Source organism: Leptopilina heterotoma, unplaced genomic scaffold (assembly GCF_015476425.1).
Source record: "Leptopilina heterotoma isolate Lh14 unplaced genomic scaffold, ASM1547642v1 Lhet_212, whole genome shotgun sequence".
NCBI lineage: Eukaryota > Metazoa > Arthropoda > Insecta > Hymenoptera > Figitidae > Leptopilina > Leptopilina heterotoma.
In genome coordinates this window covers 801,965-823,022 of record NW_025110930.1, presented here as the reverse complement: position 1 = coordinate 823,022, position 21,058 = coordinate 801,965, and the positions used below count along the sequence as shown (strand labels likewise).

Genomic DNA, 21,058 nt, shown 5'->3' with positions numbered 1-21,058 from the left:
ATTAATTAATATTTTCAAAGAAAAAATATCATTTCTAAAACATTGTTTATTTTGAAACAATATAAAAATATGAAAATAGCAGAAAATAAAAAGAATGTCATAAATTGAAAAAAATCTCTAATTGATCGAAATAATACACTTTTTATATATAATGTATTTTACTGAGATGACTTTTTCCAAATTAGAGTTTTATTATTAGCCGGCATATCCTTCATTTCGAGAAGTTGCAAACCGTTTTTATCTGCCAACTCTTGCAAATCACGTGTGTCACGAATACCAAGTTCAGAATTTTGCGCTCGAAGACTTTTGTCAAAATTAATATTACTTTCTGGAGAAAGATTGCCATCGACAGCAAATGGACCGTACATGAATAAAAGTCCATCGGAGTTTAATAATTTCCCAGCATTTTTAAATAAGCTTATTGTACATTCAAATGGGGAAACATGCGTCAAATTTGAAGTGTACATGTAATCAATGGTACTCTCTTTAAAAAATCCATTATTCCAAGTTTTGTAATTAGTTGCAATGTCAATGTTAGTTGGAGTTTTAACATTTGACATTTCAGCAGTGTGGGCTTCAATACTTCTTATTAATTTCGGATCACCGTTTTCAGATGGATAGAAAGTTACGTTAGGGAAATTAGGGGCAAAATGAGCGACATGCTGACCTGAACCAGAAGCAATTTCCAAAAACACCTGAGCTACTCCTTTCTTTATGTAATTCCGAAGTACTGACAATATTGGATCCTTATTTCTTTCAGCAGCTGCGTATATTTCCTTTCCACTCCACATTCTGTATAACACGAGTGATATTAATTAAATAATATAAAGAGCATTAATGAATTTCTATATATAAAGTTACATACTTACTTTTTTCTTTCTTTTCAAGAAGAAGAAGAATTGAATTTCAACTAAAAACCCCTCCAAGTTGAAGGATTGTAATGTCTGCAAACAGTAAAAATATTTCAAGTATTTGATGTGAGAGTACCTATTTGAATTAAATTGGGAGCAAATAAAGTAATGTTTGAACTATGTATTTGTTATTTCATACAAGAATGTCGATATTTATTGTAACGGTCTGTCATACACATTATAATGTACGTAATTGGACTAAACAATGATCTCTTCTAAAACCACTTTCAATCACTATTTTTACTTGATTTGACACATTTTTTAGACTTTCCCACATTTCCCAAGTAAACAGAATGTCCAGTTTTTTTTAAATGTTCGAATAACTTATTTTTACTTGGAAACTCGGATTTACAGGTTATACAAGAATTACTTGTTTCAGGAATCACTTCTGCAGATTTGCCGTCCTTTCGGTATTTATCCTTTCCCCGATCTTCAGAAGACAATTGCTTTTGAGCTCTCCTCATTTCCTTTGCTTTTTTACCCTTTCTCTTCCCTATAACCGAACTCAAATTGGTTTCTTGAAAGGATTCATCGTCGCCATCCTCTCCTTTGCTTTGATTTCCTTGCAAAGAATCTTCAGTCATCTCCACATCTCCCCTTTCATTTCGATTACTGGAGTCATGTACCTCCAATTTGACTGTTGTAGCTTTCGTGTGTGACATTTGCTCTAAAACTATCTTATTCTGTTGCTTCTTGCGTTGCTTTTTCGACAGACCCATACAAGCACCAAAATCCGATTCATCGTCGCTGTTGTGTTCCGCCAGAGTCTTTTGAATGACCTTCCCTCTCTTCTTCTTCTGTTTTTTGAACTTCATCACAACTTGATCATCTTGGTCGCCTTCGTCTTCTTGGTCTGAGATCAGTTCACCTTCAGATGTTCTACTGTTGTTGTCGTTGCCTGTATCGGATTTCGGTGACGACAAATCGACTGCATCGCCCATTTGAGGATCTGTTGCAGCGTTAATAAATTTACTATTTCTTCCTTTTTTCTTTGATTCGGAATCAGATTCATTGTTAGAGTCCCTTTCTCCTTCAGAGTCTTGCTGATCATCTTTATTAGTTTTACTCTCTGCGGGAGTTAATAAGAAATCGGGCATATTGGAACCAGTTGCTAGCTTTTTATTTTGGGAATTTTTCTCATGAGTGCTTTCTTCCTCTTCATCGTCATCATCATCATCATCGTCATCACTTTGAAATTCTTCCTCCTCATCTATCATTGCAGCTTTCATACTTGCTAAGTTGTCCTTGTGCTTTTTAGAATTTTCGTGATTGATAAATGCTTTTTGAGTTTTAAAGATCTTGTTACAAGCGACACAATACAAAGAATTACTATCGCACATAATGTCATTTTTCTCCGAGTCTCCATCGGAAGATAATTCTTCACCAAACTCAGCTGCAAGATTAGCCTCAATATTTTTCAATTCTGATTCCATATTGGAAAACTTGGACCATTCGGAAACAGTATGATCTTTTAATTCTCTCTGTCTTTCTAATAATTGTTGTTTTTTACGCTCTTGAACTTTTTTCGCATTCTCCTTAGCTCGTTCTGCAAGTTTTTGAGCATAAGCTTGAACACGTTTATCTCGTTTACGTACAAAAGCGACTAAATTTCGAACCTGTTCATTTCTCTCGCGTTTTGCTTTGTCACGAATTTTTTTATTCTCTTTCTCGACGATTCTAAGCACTCTTCGATTCGGAGTGTCACGAATGTCATAGGGATCGAGCCATGCAAATGATCGCTTTGTACTGTAACTTTGCCAATAAGCATAAAAATTATGAACTATATCCTCGTATGAACTTGCGGAATCTCCAAATCCTGGTACTTCCACGTCAGAGTCGTCGTCCTTTTCAAAGTCAGCATCTTCGGCGGCTAATTTCTCGAAAACCTCACGATAAATAAAATAGAAACCCTTCTCATCGTCGCCGTACCCCTTGAAACAGCCTGTTGAAAAGTATTGAAAAAGATCGATTGAATCATCTTTATAATTATCACCAATTCCACCTTTCAGAATTGCTTCCCTATGATTGTCATACCACGCACGCTCGTGAGGATCACTTAACACTTCCCATGCTTGCTGCACCAACTGAAACTGTTCCTTAGCCTCTTCAGTATTGTCAGGGTTCTTATCAGGATGCCATTTCAAAGCCAATTTTCTGTAAGACTTCTTCAACTCATCCTCTGCTGCATTTCTCGGAACTCCGAGTACTTCATAGTGACATTTCATCGTATCTTACAAGTCACTTCTATTGTTTATGTTGAGGAAATTTTCAATTTTCAATTAAAATCCTATTATATCAATTAGAAAAATATGTATAATTCTTATCGTAAATAAAGATATTTTTAATTTTTCAATAAAATTCTTTTTTTCAAATAAACAAAAAAGTAAGAAAATAAATGCATTTTTACAAAACCACCCCATCAACAATTTTTTCTAAAACATTAGAATTATTATTCTAATTATTATTTTAATTCAAGGATACAATTGTAAGATCATCAGTCGCACCGTAAACATATATTTTGTGATGCAAAAGGATGTCGATTCCAATTATTCAGTTTTTATTTAAGACTGCACTTTTATCGTAGGTTATAATCAGTAAAGTAGGAATCGGAGCCACGTAATCGATAAAGCAATAAATAAAACCAATGTATACAATATCCGGACTGTCGAATATTGAAAAAAAATTATTATTTATTCACAAAATACTGTGTGAAAAACTATAATTATTAAATTATCACATACTTTGTAAGCACTGTAGATAATACAATACTTAATGGATGAACACACATTTATGCTCACGTTTTTTACCGTGTCAAAACCGTCCAAACGCAAAGCGTTTACATTATTATGATGATTTTCCATTCGCACAAATGACACATATTAACAATTTTTTCTTTACAAATTTTCTTATTTTTCTATCGTTTTTTCAATATATTTAGGGAAATATTTATTATTATAATAAATAAAACTTACTTGGTTATGTTGTGTCTGTGTGTATCACTTAATGAGATGAAGAGAGCAAGAGAACTTGAATGATTCTCCATCTCTTTTACAGGTTGAGTTCACAATAGACAACTTGAGCGATGCAGCGCACCACTGGCAAACTTACCGAACTAAAGTCCTTTTAAACTTTAATTCTCTGGAGCTACACAGCCCTGGTGAGAACCCATTTATTATGGTATTATGAACAGAGTCTTAAACAGCTGACAACGAGACAATGGTCGTAAACGTAAGATTGTATTAAAACCTGACAATTTATATTGACATTTCAACAAATTCCATTAGTTTAAACAAATTTATTATTTTGTTATATTTGGTAAGTATTTTTCAAGAAAATACCTAATGTAAATTGTGTTTAGTGTAGAGAATTCTGATAAACAAACAATTGAATAATAATTATTACGTCAAAAGTGTCACGCAGCAGACGGTTTTCACATTGAAATGGATAATCAATTATTGTCATCATTGTCGTTCTAAAAATCATTACTTATATCGTGAAGTGATACTATTTTACTTTCTTGTTATTTTAAGTGCTTTTTACGTACTAAATATTTGAAAAAATACTATTATTTTTTGGATAAAATAAATATTTTACTTCGTTATTATAATATACTAAAAAGAATTATATATGTTTTACTTGATACCACTTAGAATGTTATAACAATTTTTGATTCTATGAAAATTTCTAAAGGACGTATTCGTAAAAATTGCTGGTTTATTTTTATTCAAATATACACAATTATGTATGTACATATTTAAAAATGATCGAAATTATAAAATAAGTATATTGATAAAATGAAAGCTTGTGCAATGTTTACACGTTATTAACATTTATTTTTATTTTCAGATGAATAAATATGACGGCGGGGACAAGTTTAGTAGTACCTATAGTACTATGGGGTCGTGTTGCTCCAACTCATTGCATTTCTTGCATCTATCTTTCTCGAGATCAGAAAACCCTGATAACTGGGTGTTATGATGGTCAAATATGTTTATGGCAAGTGGAACCTGAAACGTTGAAAGTTAGTGTCTGAACATGATAATAAAACTTAACAGACTTGATAAAATTGATAAAATTTTGAAAAATGTTTCCAGATGACTCCGAGATGCCTGCTCGTAGGACACACTGCTCCTATATTGTGTCTTAGTCGTGCGAGCGTTATCATGGAACAAAATTATATTGTTAGTAGTAGTGAAATTGGTGAAATGTGTACCTGGGATTTAGTCGATGGAAAATGTCGGGAAGCAGTAAAACTTAATAATATTCACACTCAAATGTTACCATACGTATCTACTGGTGGTGAAGACGTAAAATTATTTTGTTCAGGGTAACATTTACAATTCCATAACACTTTATCAATGTAGTAGTAAATTATTTGTATGTACTTACAATTAGTAAATTACAATTTTAGTAAATTCAAGTAACAAATATTTTTTTGAATGACAGGTACTATCCAGAAGTATTAGTAATGGATCCGTTTAGCCTGGAAGTTCTATTTACTCTCAGTTCCAGAGTGAATCCAGACTGGATTAGTGCTTTACACGTTCTGCGCCCGGCCAAACGGAAAGGTCGGTTCTACGTTGTTACAGAAGACACAAGTTAGTTACACTCCATCACAATCCTATGCTTTCTACCTTAAATCTTTACATTAATCCTACCATTATCTTTCATAATTTTTAAATATATTTTTACTTTAAATTTTTCATTTGTTATTTTTTATTATTATTTAGCTAACATCATGTTCAGAACGATTCATTTATTTTTTGTTATGTAAAATATGTAAATATGTAAGTAATGTTTATGTACAATATGAATGTAAAATACCCTTGATAGTTTTTAATTCCTACCAGAAAAAAAGATTCTGGTTGGAAAAACCAGAATTCAGGTTGTTTTTTACTAGAATATCGTATTAAATACCTAACCAGAATTTTTTTTCTAATACTTTTTGCATTGAAAGAATACATGATGTTAGTTATTTTTAAATATTTTACTTTACCTTTTTTTAACTTATGTTTTATCTATTTATATATGAAAAGAAAGCGACAAAAAAAAGTTCTTTTAATTAAAAATAATTCACAAATTATCTCAAGAAGGTCAAAGAAGTGAAAACTTGAATTATATCAAGACATTCTTTTAATTTTAATTTCTGTACTCTTCGCAATCTTTACATAAAAATATTTAGTTCAAATCTTCAATTTGATAATAAAGTATTAATATTATTACACAAAAAAACTTGTGTAATTTATAAATATGATTTGTAAGTTGAAATTGCTGTAAATAACTATAATATTTGCAGTTCAGGGTTTTATTTTTAATTGAGGTGTTTTTATTTTGGTTTTTATTTGAGAAACGGGCTATGAGACTTGAGGGGAAACAAAACAGCAAGATGAATTTTTAAGGACTGTTTAACAATTGTAATTTGTTTTTATACAATTAATCCCTATTATAATGTTACAGCATGTATTTCAAAGTGGTTACAAACTGGTACAATATATTATGCCGGTAGTTAAAATGTGTCTTTTTAAACATATAAATATTTCTTTATATCAATAAGTTTTCTTCTATCATTGGTTTATCTCATTCATTTACAACTTTACTAACATCCATATCATTTCATGTTTTTTTTTAAATTTTTCTTTATTTTTTACTTAATAAATAATAATCCCTATTTTCATGAAGCACCTATATTTCCTGGCTATTCAATTTCAACTTTTTTATCCTTTGAACACTGATACACTACACTTGTAAGTATACACCTTGAAGTGAATATATACACTCCTCCAGAATTAATTACTTTTTCTTATCAAATAATATTTCTCTTATATTACATTAGAAATGCATAACAAATGTCGGATTGCTGTCGAATTGCTGAATGCAATTTTAATATGCAACTTGTTTTGTAAAAAATTTCAATTTTAGCAACAGCTCACACTTTTTCGAAATTAAAATTTTGTTTTTAAGCATTTGAATTTTAATATTATAAAAGCGTAAAATTATTGCAATCAGCTATGAAGAAAAGTTAATATGTAGATGTTTAACTGTTGTTATATTATTATGCATGAGGGTCAAGGTGGAAAAGAACTGCTGTATGCACATTATATTATTAATACATTAAAATTAAACTTAATTAAATGTTTAAGCATGGTAGAATAATATAATATTTAAGCATATTTATTGACATAAAAGAGCATTGTGTTTAAGAGCACCAGAATCTTAATGAATGTGTGTTATATGCTTCTTGAGGTTAATGATTCAATTGAATAAAAAAAAATTTTATCAATAACGTACATAGTAATGAAGTACTTTTTTTGTTCTTGATTGCGAACCATTGCTTCATGCTTTCTTTTTATAAAATAATTTCAAAGTCTGTTTAAATGAAAATTAATTCTTTGTGGTTGCATTAAGATGTGAAAATTTTTTAAAGATGATGTTGTTTTGGCGCTCACAACGACTGGAACAGTTAAAGTATGGACACTATTGGGACATGAAAATAGAAATAGTGAGCCATTGTACGAACATGAAAGTAAACAAATTCGATGTTTAAATGCTCTTGCTATGACATGTTGTCCATATAATCAACGCACGGTACTAATTGTATGTTCCAAATATTGGCAGGTATGTAAATTTTCCCATCGCTTGATCGTCAATATTTATAGAATCTTATTTTATTAAATCTTATCTTCTTTATAGATTTTCGATGCTGGAGATTTCTCTGTTTTGTGTTCCGTTACTGCACCGTATGGAGAAAGATGGATGGCTGGTGATTTTCTTGCCGCAGACAGAGTAATTCTTTGGAGTGATGAAGGTCACGGTTATTTATACAAATTACCCGCCAAGTAAGTGAACCATACTAAATATAAAAGTACGTATTATTGAGTATTTTATAATTAAAAATACGAAATGCAGTAATTATAAAATATTCCAATTAAACTATTTTTTTGTTAATGAAAAATGGTGCATATATAAAAATTACTTTCTTCATTATATTGAAACGTTTTTAGGGCAGTTATTCTACTTGAAAGGTATTAATGATAATTTTACTTCAAAAGTTTGTAACTAATATTTTTTTAATATCAATAATGATAATAGCTTTCTTAATTTAAACAGTTTTTTTTGTTTTCATTGAAATGCGCGCAATACATAATTATTAAAAATTGCGAGGTGTTATGAAATCTACAGTTGATTAGAATAATTTTATTTTCTAGGCAAGCTATTTTATTACCAAGCACTTGCTAGCAATGCACTTATTTTTTATGTATGATTTCTTTATTATTTCATCATATACATCTATATGTATAAAATCTTTGGTCAATTTTATATCTCATTTTTTACAATGTTAAAAAAAAGTTAAAGCAATTATTAAATGAAATTTTCGGCCAAAGATTTTATGGTTGATTCATTATCTTGAAAGGTTATTTAAATATAATATTAAGAAGACTAATAAAATGGATTTATTACAGATTTATCATTCAGATTGTTATGAAGCAATACTGTGACCAAAAGTGAAATCACTCTTATATTCTAAAAATATTTTGCATAATTAAATAAAATTTTTGATTAGATTAATCTGAAATAGATTCTAAAGTAAGAGAAAATTATTTTAAAAATTAGCTGCTGTTAGTTTTTTGATTTTTTCACCACTATCCCATTAATAATTAACATTAATTTAACAATCACTTTGATATTAACGTTCATAAAACCATTGCATAAATTTACCTTTTTTTACTGAGTATCACAAATACATGCAAGTTTCTATTAACTCATTGGTGATTTGTTTTGCACAATGATATATCTTTTCATATAACATAACATCCATACTGTACGGCGGTCCTGGTCTGTTCTAGCAAGCTGAAGGGCAAGGCTCTCAGCAGGTAATTCCACATTACCTCTACATTAAATACTATAACTCTTGTCTTTGCCACTTTCTGTTAAGCCTTTCACTGTGTCTCTTCTTTCTATTTTTATCAATATGTAGTTAAAATGTGTTGACTCTAATTTTTTTACGAAATGGAAACAATATGGTAACTGGTATTTGAAAATTGTATTTTTCTTTCCTGATTTTTTAATGCAGTGACAATATAAATTTACTATCACATACAATTTTTTTTACTTTAATAATAACAACAACAGAATGTCTTTAATCCTCAATCATTTATCCATAAGTCTTCATTTAATTGTATAGTTTTATTTTTATTGTCGCATCATTACTCACAATCTTTACCATCTTGAAGTATGTAAATCATATTATGATCATGTAGCTTTATTTGCTTTGCTCCTTTTTGAAACGAGTATTTTTCGTCAAAATATTGAAAACTATTTTACGTAAAAAAAATTATCTTATTTGTATTTCTTGTTATATTGTACTCTTAGTGAATTATTGATTACGCAGAAGAATTATAATGACTTCAATGTTTCGCAAATTTTTCATAAAATTGTAAGTTTTCAATAGATGTCGAACAATTCTTTATTGAATGCAATCCTTCGTTGTCACAGATGTTCACATAAGTACATGATACATTTATATACAAATAAATGTGTTTTTGTGTGCGGGTGCGAGTGTGAAATATTAAAAAAATAATTTCAGAATCGATGACAAATAATAATAATTATAAAGTGTAGTACTTATTTCACTTTTATGTACATGTATTGTAGCTTCTGATTGTGCAATTGCACCGACTGCGAGTGTGCTAATATGGGTATGCTTTTGTTAAATTATCTAAAAGTTATGTACGTTTTCGTAGCATTTGGGGAAAGATTTAATTAATTTATTATGACTTTTAGCAAATATAAGCATATAATTTTGATAATAATTTCATAAAAATTTCTTATAATCATTTGAAACTTTTAAGTTTAATGATTCATGGAAAATTTATATTTATAGATGCAAACGCTTTGTTGCTTTCCTCTAAACAATACATTCTTATTACCAGTTAACAAATATTTAAATACACACGTAAAGTTATGTTTATTTTAGAAATGTAGTAATTTATTCTTTTATTACTCAGCAGTGTTGCGGACAATCAGAACTTTCATACAGCGTCAATTGACTCCGATCAACCTTACTTGTACTGTACACTGACACAACCAGGAGACAAGGTATTTTCTTCCGTTCATAAATTGTGAATGGAATAAAATTAAGAACAGGAAATAATTTTTGGAAAAATGTTGATAGCCGTTGTCCTGTCCGCCTGCCATGCGTTTAGTGACAGTTCAGCGACAAAATAAAAGCTCCAAGTATCTACTACGCGGTGACAGTGAAGGTGTCGTTGTTCTGTGGACTGTCCCCGATACATCGCCGCAGCAAATACCGCAAGCAAATTGTTTCAATGACGGAACATCAACACCAGTGCTGTCGCCGACTATAAAAACAAGTCTTGCTGCAGCGTGGGAATCGATGAAACCACCACCTGTTGGGATATTAGATCAATTGGACATGAATGATGGGCATGGAATCAAACTCACGGCCAGTATTTACTTACCACAACAAAGTAGACTGGTCGTTGGTCGAGAGGATGGTAGTATTATTATTGTGCCAGCAACGCAAACAGTTATGTTACAATTACTTCACGGCAATCATCAACACTACGAAGGTATAAATTTGCAATTAATTAATTTTTTAGGCTATGATATTCGACCTACAGGAAAAGGGTCTATAACTTATGATTTGTAGATTGGCCACCACATCAGGTTCTTCTGGGCCATTCTGGTAGAGTCAACTGTCTCTTGTATCCCCATGGGGCAGCTAATCGTTACGATCGTGCTCATTTAGTTTCTGGTTCCGTTGACTTTGCTGTCTGTTTGTGGGATCTATACTCCGGCACTTTAATCCATCGTTTCTGCGTTCATGCTGGTGAAATAACTCAACTCATGGTACCACCAGACAACTGCAGTGTATGCAAACATATTTTTATTTTCCTCTTAGAATATTCTAGTTTGATTTTAATTTTAATTCTTGTTCACTTTATTAATTGCAGCCCAGAATACAAAAATGTGTTTGCAGCGTGGCGTCAGATCACAGTGTAACTTTATTATCTTTGGCAGAAAGGAAGTGCGTCGTATTAGCGTCTCGCCACCTTTTCCCTGTTGTCACTATTAAATGGAGACCTCTTGATGATTTCATGATTGTCGGATGTTCCGACGGAGCTGTTTATGTTTGGCAAATGGAGACAGGTCATTTGGATCGTGTTCTTCATGGTAAGTAATCGGAATTTTAGAATTTTTTAATCTTTCTTAAATATGATGATATGATGGATCTAATGAGGAATTTTCCAATCTGATTGAAGGTATTATTGCGGAAGAAGTATTGTACGCTTGTGATGAAAATATATTGGCAAATAATGGAGTTACAGGAACAGGAGGCGAATTAGGACTGGCAAATCCGGCTGTTCATTTTTTCAGAGGCTTAAGACACAGGAATCTTTCCGCTATTCGACATGCTACTCAAAGAGGATTGCATCAACTCCAACAACTTCACGGAGGCCACGGAAATGATCATGGAAACCAAATTAAAGCAAAAGGAGCTCCATTGATGATTCAAGGGTTCAGAAGCAATCCAAAGGATCCTGAAAGTCACATACTGTTTTTCGACATTGAAGGTCTTATAGGTAAATTAACAATTATTTACCTACCTTTTATTTTCAGGACTTGTAGGAAAATAAGAATTCTCATCTTCTGAAATTGAAACGGAACTTTTATTACATTTTTTTACAATGTTCGTGCAGTACAATTATTGAGTGATGAGTATGGCGCCATGACCCCTGGATCGTTAGAAGCGCAGGGTTTAATTTCAGCTTCGGAATATCAAAAGGTAGCTGCTTTAACTCGATCAGCAAGTCCAGATACTCATAAAAAGATTGCAGGTGAGATCAACTGACTGTAGGGCTATTATATAAATTAATTCCGTCCAAAGATTCACCTTCCTTTCATTTTATAAAGCATGTTGGGTTTCTATGTAACAAAACACTAATCTTACTTTGTAGACTTTTTCGGTCGCGTCAAGGATAAAGCAGGCGACGTTGAGAGAATCCTGAAGGAGAAAGATCGTCACGGTATTACCACCTTTATTGAATTAATTATTTTCATATCAAAGTGATTAAATACTTTGTCTACTTTCTCGTTTTACTAACATTAATTTAATATTTGATTGTTAATCTATCGAAAATAATGAGGTTACGTTTAAGGAGAATCTTCTTTCCTAGGTATTTTGGCTAAGATGAAGGAAGGTGCAGAAAATGTTCAAACAAAATTGCAGGCCAAGGCAGAAAGTGTCGGTCTCAAGCCGTCGAATCTTGACGGTAAAGGTTAGATTATACTGCAATGGAAATGTTTCGTATTTTCAGATCCAGTGCATGAATAACCAACATTTGGAAAAATAAGTTTATGTTGCTTCTTATACTTAATATATTATTAACACTTTTTCTCTCCTTAGTTTTATACTCGTTTTTATATTTATGTTGCCAGTCTTAAAAATAATACAATTTGCTTCGTATTTACAAGCATGTTTCAATGTGAATAGTAAATTGTACAATATTAGTGCTTTTATTTAATTACAGACATTAGATTCTTCAGTATTATTACATAAATGTGTTTATTGCTTTACAATTTATTTTTTTCAGCAACATGCGATAAGGTTTTATTTTCTTAACAATTAGAAAGTATTTGTCTACTTTGTAAAAATGTTTATATTATTTTTCAATGTATGTAATTGTATAATTTAATTTTGTTTTTTAGCACGCCGTAATAGACAATTGCACATTTTAATTTTTGTCTATTAATTATCGTATTTTAAACGTAGATATTTATTTGTACTTATTCTAATATTCTCCTTTTTTCACGTTTGTATAAACAATTTTTTAGGCGACGGTTGGAATAATGACACTCCGAAAAATTCCTTAAAACGAAATGGCACTTTTGGCGAATCTAATGCAACAATGGAAATTGCTCAGTTACTTTTGAGTCTTTTGCACGCCTGGGGAATGGATCCAGATCTAGATCGTGTTTGTGAAAGTAAATTGGGACTGTTAATGCCTAAAGTTCCTGTTTCGTTTGGTGTTTTGTCAAAAGGTGGTAAGTTCCAAAAGAATGGATAAATAGATATAGCTTTAAAGTATGCATTCGTTAAAATTTGTCAAGTACGTAAATTTTGTTACTTTACTTACAGTAGTTTATTTACAGGTTATATGTCATTCTTACTTCCCACTTGGCAGACTCATTTGGAGCTGAATGAAGAACCAGCGACTCAAATTGAGCAAAGATTACCTCCTGAAGTTGTGAGGCAAGAGAGATTGACCAGAGCATTTACTTCGAGAGCTCATTGGGAATTGTCGACGACACTAACCAGTAATCACTTGCTGGCAGTGGTTGCTTTAGCTTATACTCTGATGTCGATGAATAATGCAACTTTTGTTCCGGAACAAGAGCAAAAGCGAAAAATGCACAGGTATCGTAGAAATAATTTCATGAAACTTGTATTAATATTATTAGTTTAATTTTGACATATCGATTTAAATACAGACCTGGTAATAGAGTTACCGTAAATTGGAATAAAGTCGAAGAGGAGAATGAAGATTTGTACACAAATACTCAAGCGCAAATAAAACAGGGCTGGTCTTTGTTAGCGACATTGCATTGCGTGTTACTTCCGGATAAAGTAGCGATTCAAGGTGGGGCAAAAACGTTTAAGAGACCGCAAGTAGAAATGATGGCTCGAAGGTGGCAACATCAATGTATAGAAGTATTTACAGACAATAATTATTTAAATAATTTACAATCATTTTTTATAAAGTTTACATAATTTCTCTTTTACCATTTTTCTACACAGATTAGACATGCTGCTCAGGCCCTCTTACTTGCAGAGTTGGGAAGAATGGGTCCAAAGGGTAGAAAGTCACTAGTCGATAATTGGTCACAGTATTTACCAATGTACAGTACGCAAGAGCCGATTGCTCCACAATCCCAAAACCAAAGTCCACCACCCGGCAGTCCGGTACCACCTAATGATGTTCCAACTGAAGAGGAAGACGAAGAAGAAGAACTAGCTGAAGGTAATTTTTATATTCACTATTTTACCTTGATATTGTAGTAATGATTTTAAATGATTAAATTGACTTAATTTCACAGAAATAAGTGTATCAAGAAAACCATCTAGTGTAGCTGAACTTAAACGAAAACAAACAACGGCTGTTGTACTATTGGGCGTAATTGGTGCTGAATTTGGTCAAGACGTAGCAACAACAAACCAAAGAAAAAATAACAATGAACAGAGGCGGAGAAGTTCCGTTGTCGAAGGTTTCGGAATAGGAAATAATAATCTTGCTAGGCACACAAGTATGGCACTAACTCATTTACTCCACGCGCCTCACTCACCAAAATTACCATTACATACTGCTTTGAGAAGAGCAGCGATAGATCTCATAGGACGAGGATTCACCGTGTGGGAACCTTATCTTGATGTGTCGAAGGTAATATTTTTTTTAAATTTTAAATAGATTCCGATAATTGGAGAAAACTTAATTTTTTTCTTCTTTACAGGTTCTATTGGGTCTTCTTGAGATGTGCTGCGATGCCGACAAACTAGTGCCTAATATGACGTACGGTCTTCCCTTGACACCTCAAGCTGACTCTTGTCGAACAGCTCGACGAGCTTTAGTTCTAATAGCAACAGCCAGACCTGCTGCATTTATCACTACCATGGCGAGAGAAGTTGCTAGATTCAATACAATGCAGCAAAACGCACAAACTCTCAATGTAAATCTAGGCGCTAGTGTGTTAGCTCGAGCGAAGCCTGAAATATTAAAATTAGTGGAGGAATTGATAGAGAAAATGCAGAGTGAAATGAGTGATCTTCTAGTTGAGGTACAATTATTGCAATTATTAATTATTATTATAATTATACAATTTATTGCAAAATTTCAGATTTTATTAATATTAATAACACTTTTTACAGGTGATGGATATAATTCTTCATTGTCTCGATCCTGGACATTTGAAAGCAAAACCATTGAATGAAGTTTTTCCAGCAATCTGTAGATTTAATCAAGTATGTTTCATGAAATTGATAATAAATTACGGAATAAAAATATAAAACAACAAATATCGTAATGGATTGATTTTTTGAATACAGGTTAGTCATTGTCCAGCGACACGAAGAATTGCGGTAGGTGGACGAGGAGGTCAGCTGGCACTTTACGAATTGCGTGGAAATGTTAAATGCCAAACAGTATCAGCTCATCAAGCACCAGTCACTGCCTTAGCATTTTCACCAGAAGGGAAATTTTTAGTGAGCTATTCTTGTTCTGAAAATAAGCTGTGCTTCTGGCAGGTAAGTTTATAATAAAATTAATAATAAAATTTTAAACCATCTTTTAGGTAAAATAAATTCAATTGACACTTGATTTTTGAGTTGCAATGATATTTAAGGATGATTAAAGATTTCGAATTTTTATTCTCAAAAATACTCAAGAATACAATAAAAGATTATTGCAAACAGGCAAACATTTAATACAAATCATATTACATAATAGTGCACCTTCTGTGTAACAGAAAATAGTTAAAATTTCTGAACTCTTTTAACCTCTTGGCGTAAAAGTGCGTAAAATTTGGTACAAGTCCTTTTACAAAAACGATAGAATTCTCCAAATGTGAAACTAAGTGCAATACTTGATTTTTAGCAAACGAGTAGTGGTATGTTCGGCCTTGGCAATTCTCAGACACGTTGCGTGAAATCATATAGCACTGCTCCTATAAACGATGTGACGAGATTGAATCCAATGCGTCTAGCACGTCTCATTTGGATTAACAATCGTACGGTAACATTAATGTTGGCTGACGGTTCCGAAACTCGATTTAATGTCTAAATTATGAAGCACTTATTCATCTTTTCACATATGTATTAAATTTTAAAAAGGTGACAAAAAGTTGTGCCATTTTATTTCTGTTACAAAAATTATAATATTTAAAATATTTTTGAGAGTTTAGATATATATATATAAATCAACTCGCACTTTCCAAAGAATGATGTCATCTTTAATAATAATATGCAGGATATAGTAAACTAATTGTTAAGTACAAAGTGCGTTGATAATGGTTTATAAAATTTATAAAATTTCTTGTATTATATTGCTTTTAATTTTTTTCGTTTGTCGTTAAGTCTCATATTTTTCTCATATTGATAAATTTTATGTGAACAAGATTTCAACGAAAATTGATGCAAAATATGTATCGAATGATTCAATTTTTAAAAGATTTTTATTTTTTATTAAATTTTAGAGCAGATTGGATAAAGGTTATATAAAGTTTGTTAGTACTAATTTCAAACTAGTATCGACAAATTTTTTTAGTCAATAAAAAAAATTAAATATTTATTTTAATCCTGTTATACAAATTCATTTCTTCAAGTTTTAATGTATTTATCTATTTCGTATTAATTTATTTGTTGAATCCTTTAAATTTCTGAAAGAGATGGTATGATTTAAATTAAAAAATTGACATTTTCTTCTCGAAAGTTAAAATCATACTTTCTCCTTAGTATCAAAATTTCTAATCACTTAGTTGTAAAATAGTCAAAAATATAGATATTAAGTAAAGTAATATTCATAATAATTCACTTAGCAAAGGCTGTAGATTTTCTTTAATTTGATATTTATTATTATTATATTGTTTAACTTATTGTTAAAATGTATTACCGTTTTGGTATGTTTTATAGAATAAAAGTTGTGTTAATATATTTAAATTATTATTATTATTATTATAATTGTATTGTTATAAAAAATTAAATCATATTGTATCATATTTGTTATTAATCGATACTATGAATGTCCCGAAGCAAAAGTTTGCAAAGATAATGTATGGGTCATCGATTATATTATGTTGACATAATTGTTTCATCAAGCCTTTTTTATTAAATTGTAATCTGACAAAAGAAATGAATTTATTTAGCTAAGATTTTTTAAAAAAATACTATCTCATTTCTAATAATTTTAATTAAGAATTTTAATCAAAGACAGTTTCACCTATGCAACTATTTGACTTTTTCATCACCAATATGATTTATTACAGTAATTTGGATTCATATGATTGATATAATAAAATGTCTCATTAATTGTTAGTGTAATATTTATGAATAAGATTTCTTAATAATATATCAAGATGAAGAAATTATCTCTGTTATTATATGCATATAAATGTAATCAATTGAAGGTGTATATATATAATGTCTTTAGAAGTTAGTATATTTATGCATATACATTAGGAACATCCTTAAAAAATAAACATTTTTTAGTATTTTTTACAAAAGTGAAATATAACGTGAAATATAACTAATTTCATAAGTGATAATTTTATTTAGTGATTATCAATAAGAATGCAAATTTCTTTAAAATGAATACCGTTAAATAATTATGAGATTTGAAGAAGCAGAATCTATAAACTGATATAAAATATAGACAATTTTCCTACTGCGAAATTTTAAATGTTTATTTTTTAACAGACAAACTAATGTAACTGTAATAGATATTGTGCACATATTGTATTTATAAATTACAACAGATATATAAATTTCAAAAAAATAATAATTATAATAAATGCAGTATTCATGTTTTGAAACCAAAATATGTGATTTTTTTTCCTGCAACCGCACTAATATTATAAATTCATTCGAGAATTTGTAAAATCTTTTTCAGGTTTGGCATTAAAGTCATCAAAGTTGATGGTTATAAGATTTTGTTTGTAATTTTTTTAAATAAAAGAAATAAAATCTCTTCTGTGGATTATATAGATTTTTAATGTATGCTATAAAGTGAGGAATAAATATTGGTACATTAGTTTTTGCGGGAAGGTTTTAAATTGGAAAAAATAATTAAGTTATTTGGAGATAAGTGTAGAAGTTAAAATTAAACTTTTATTCAGTACGATGTGCGCGCTTGACTCACACGTGAATTATAAATGAAGTAGCAACGCGTAATAGAATTCGCTCCTAGTTCCTCGCCCTAGTATATAAGACTAGAATGTACCATTAGGCACCCCATTTTCTTGCACCACATTAATAGGGGTTTATAGGGGGCCCGTCAATAAAACCTTAACGTGTAAGTTTAGACACACATATCTTATAATTTAAACCACTGATATGTCGTCTATATACAATCAAATATATGACACCTATTGTTGTGCTTTTAGTCACTATATTTCTATTCTGTTTACTTTTTCTTATACTGTATTTCATAATATCAATTATTTGGAGATAATATTTTTAGTCTCTTAGACACCGAAAGTGCATTTTAGAGTCTCGGATGCATTGAACGTTATTAATAACTTTAAAGATTTGTTCCGAAGTTTCTATTCCAAAGTCTGTGTTTCGGAAATACGAGGGTAAATAAATTGAAAAGCACATAATGTAGTAATCGAAATGTGTGCTTGTGATTGTAACTGATTATGTATACAGGAAATTATTATTGTCGGTAAGTTGAGGTGATGAAAAGGCGAAGGTGTAGAAATGAAAAATAAAAAGATCTGCATGCCCAGCGATCGCAAACAATTTGATATGCAGACGTTGTTGTAGCGGCGCGCCGAACTTTTCGTCTTGCGAAACACAGTTTAAATCCAATACCATGAAATTGATACGTTTTCTGAATAATCTTTAAGTCAATACATACGACTTTTTCCATAAATTTTTCACTTTTTTATGATAAATGTTTGCATTTTAGTGAATTTTTTACTGTAAAATTATTCCTCTTTTTTATGTAGAACGATTTTCTTTTCAAAAACTAATTGCGTCATTGTGGATACAAGTTGCTCGGAACTGTCTTGTGATAAAAGGTTGAATATTTGCTTGGTCATGGGGTTTCATTTGGAAAGACGATCAAACAGATGAGAGTTAACTTTAACCGCAGCTTAGCAAATTAATAAAACGCCTACCCAATGGCAAGATTGCATCGAAAAAGATAGCTATTAGCTGTTTCAAAGGATTATATGCATATATCATGACAAGACGAATAATTTACACCGAATTAAAGTATCTTATTTTTTCTAATTTCAATAACCGGGCTTAAACACTTTTGCTGTGGAAAAGTTTTATTTAAAATGTTCAGTACAATTAAATAATAAATTTAGATCTTGGAATGAATCTCTAGAGACATAGTAGATTTTTCTAAAACATTTGATTATCTTTTCAGATGATACAATATTTATGTGTTAAGACTGTTTTATTTTGCGGTAATTTTGTCGATAGCTCGAAGCGACGCTGACTCAAACAACAACTGTCCATACGAAAGTCGAACCCTCTTGATCCTCGTTTACCGCACGACACGCAGGGATGAAATTGTTGTCTCTGACGATTCAGAGTATTCTCGTGGCAACCAAGTCGGACAACTCTTATTCGGTTCGATCGGTTTGCTGGCAATAAAAAACAGTCCAGTCAGCGGGGCGTGGACCGCACTATGATACCCTGAGGCCAATAGTCACACGGACTGTCCTAAATTGTCTTGCAAGTTTAAGAAGCATTACGAAAATGTAGTAACATTTAAATGTCCAATAAACTGAAAAACTGCAAAGCGAGAGCTTTCGGAAGATCTACCACAAAAAGGTGGATCGCCATTTATTTATATACGTGTATTTATCGTATTTATGGAAAACAAAATAAATCTTTCGCTTCAAAAATTTATGCACTGCAGATCGATATACTTTTATATACATATAGAAGAAACAAAGTTTGTAACCAAAGTATGATTAAAAAGTATTTTTAAGTTTAAAACTATAGATTAGGCAAATTTTAGTACTGGAAAAATGAGATGTTATTATCTACAAGAACGTTCAGTGTAGATTATTATTAATGTATTAATATTAATTAATATTAATGTAGATTATTATTGTAAATAATAACATTTCATTTTTCCATCCTTTATCTTAAAGACCGCAAATGTTTTTTAAGATGCTTTTGATAAATTTTATGAAACAACTTAAAAGTTTGACTACCAAATTATTAAGATAAGATTTTTTGCAGCAAGCTTTTCTTCCTACTATTTTAAAATATTTTAAGAAAACGCACAATGTACAAAATAATAAATTCCTTATATCCGGAGCGAAACTGAATAATAAAAAGGCTCATCTGTTTCAATCACAAAATTTATATGCATAAAATTACAAAAGAAACATTTAATTTTTTTTTGTCCTCAAATGTTTTCCCATGAAAAATTAAAGGTTCTCTCCCCATTTCCACAGTAGTGTTGTATAATATCAGAATCGTCCCGCCCATCAACCACGCCCAAGAGCAATTACACTCTGAGGTCACCCACATAGAAGTGGGAGAAAAACCCCCCTTTATACCACCCTTATGTACCAACCTTTGTCTCTCTTTTAGGAACCCACGCACACATTCTGAACTTTATCCTATTTATTTATACTGTAAAAAATATTCTAAAAGTGATGAAAAAAAATTTGTGATTAAAAAAACGACTCTATGAGCAAACTTTTAAATATGTAAAATCCTTTTCAGCTTAGCATTTTATAATAATCGCAGAATTACTATTTGGTGGTAACTTAACTTCACGATGTTATTCACAATTTTCTTGAAAGTATCAAATTGATACCAAAGTGGATCAAATTGATGCTAAAATTTGGAGCAATTTTTTATTTAATCCACTTTTTTGCTATCAATTCGTTGTTGCAATTTGATACTTTCAAGTTAACATAGTGTTAGGAAATTTGAACAACACCCTATCGTTGCGGTGAAATCTCCGTGAAAACTTCCAGAAAGTTTACAATATATTCTCTTTTGTAAAACTTTCTTAAACAGAAGAAAGTGGGTCGAAACTGAGTAACAAAGAGTAATTTTCTGTTTACAGAGAATCAAATAAATTGATTCAATCAACCCCAAGAATTCTTCATTGAATATTTAGGTATTTGAGCGAAAATGTGTATAATTGGAGACAAAAGTTGTTTTTGAACAATCGAGAGAACAGGGGTGGTATCAAAAAAAGTTTAGAAATAATAAAAAGTTATACTTAAAAGTTTGTTTAATTATTGCTTTACAAGATTGTAATAATAACCAGAGACTTTATATTTCAAATAAAAAGAAACTTTATAATACTTATATATAAAATACTATATTTTGAAACAAAATTTAATTAACTTTTAACTTTCTTTACATTTTTTTC

At 30.8% G+C, this 21,058-nt stretch overlaps 3 protein-coding genes across 20 annotated transcripts; 1 reads left to right on the top strand and 2 right to left on the bottom strand.

Annotated features, from left to right (window-relative positions):
• Positions 1-26: 26 nt before the first annotated feature.
• On the bottom strand, positions 27-3,971 carry LOC122501605 (methyltransferase-like 26). 2 transcript variants are annotated; one of them, XM_043611205.1, is made up of 3 exons: positions 3,884-3,971; positions 866-944; positions 27-792 (listed from the first exon to the last, which is right to left on the bottom strand). In XM_043611205.1, the coding sequence occupies exon 3, from the start codon at positions 789-791 to the stop codon at positions 159-161; it is 633 nt and encodes a 210-aa protein (XP_043467140.1). In that variant the 5' UTR covers position 792; positions 866-944; positions 3,884-3,971; the 3' UTR covers positions 27-158. The 2 variants fall into 2 exon arrangements, with proteins under 2 accessions (XP_043467140.1, XP_043467139.1); XM_043611204.1 differs by having other exon boundaries at positions 870-944.
• LOC122501604 (dnaJ homolog subfamily C member 21-like) lies at positions 1,036-3,860 on the bottom strand. Of its 2 annotated transcripts, XM_043611203.1 has the most exons (3): positions 3,653-3,860; positions 3,393-3,573; positions 1,036-3,155 (listed from the first exon to the last, which is right to left on the bottom strand). In XM_043611203.1, the coding sequence occupies exon 3, from the start codon at positions 3,134-3,136 to the stop codon at positions 1,139-1,141; it is 1,998 nt and encodes a 665-aa protein (XP_043467138.1). In that variant the 5' UTR covers positions 3,137-3,155; positions 3,393-3,573; positions 3,653-3,860; the 3' UTR covers positions 1,036-1,138. The 2 variants fall into 2 exon arrangements, with proteins under 2 accessions (XP_043467138.1, XP_043467136.1); XM_043611201.1 differs by having other exon boundaries at positions 3,393-3,860.
• Positions 3,972-4,094: 123 nt separating the features above from the next.
• LOC122501588 (WD repeat-containing protein 7) lies at positions 4,095-17,519 on the top strand. 16 transcript variants are annotated; one of them, XM_043611167.1, is made up of 25 exons: positions 4,095-4,226; positions 4,758-4,932; positions 5,006-5,238; positions 5,358-5,479; positions 7,336-7,526; positions 7,602-7,747; positions 7,913-7,933; positions 8,756-8,782; positions 9,917-10,007; positions 10,084-10,501; positions 10,582-10,802; positions 10,886-11,105; positions 11,195-11,515; positions 11,633-11,770; positions 11,891-11,959; positions 12,110-12,211; positions 12,768-12,977; positions 13,086-13,350; positions 13,425-13,644; positions 13,732-13,954; positions 14,031-14,371; positions 14,442-14,765; positions 14,857-14,949; positions 15,034-15,231; positions 15,581-17,519. In XM_043611167.1, the coding sequence occupies exons 2-25, from the start codon at positions 4,768-4,770 to the stop codon at positions 15,764-15,766; spliced, it is 4,545 nt and encodes a 1,514-aa protein (XP_043467102.1). In that variant the 5' UTR covers positions 4,095-4,226; positions 4,758-4,767; the 3' UTR covers positions 15,767-17,519. The 16 variants fall into 16 exon arrangements, with proteins under 16 accessions (XP_043467102.1, XP_043467093.1, XP_043467095.1 ...); XM_043611158.1 differs by having other exon boundaries at positions 5,358-5,509; positions 9,920-10,007; XM_043611160.1 differs by having other exon boundaries at positions 5,358-5,509; positions 12,110-12,205.
• The last annotated feature ends 3,539 nt before the right edge of the window (positions 17,520-21,058 follow it).

What these genes read in the sequence shown, in the direction of transcription:
- LOC122501605 (XM_043611205.1), bottom strand. Translation starts at nt 791, where the DNA reads ATGTGGAGTGGAAAGGAAATATACGCAGCTGCTGAAAGAAATAAGGAT.
- LOC122501604 (XM_043611201.1), bottom strand. Translation starts at nt 3,136, where the DNA reads ATGAAATGTCACTATGAAGTACTCGGAGTTCCGAGAAATGCAGCAGAG.
- LOC122501588 (XM_043611157.1), top strand. Translation starts at nt 4,768, where the DNA reads ATGACGGCGGGGACAAGTTTAGTAGTACCTATAGTACTATGGGGTCGT. An exon ending in AAGGGCAAGGCTCTCAGCAG is followed by an intron (nt 8,783 to 9,916) that starts GTAATTCCACAT and finishes TTTATTACTCAG; the next exon opens with CAGTGTTGCGGACAATCAGA. An exon ending in CAAAAGCGAAAAATGCACAG is followed by an intron (nt 13,351 to 13,424) that starts GTATCGTAGAAA and finishes ATTTAAATACAG; the next exon opens with ACCTGGTAATAGAGTTACCG.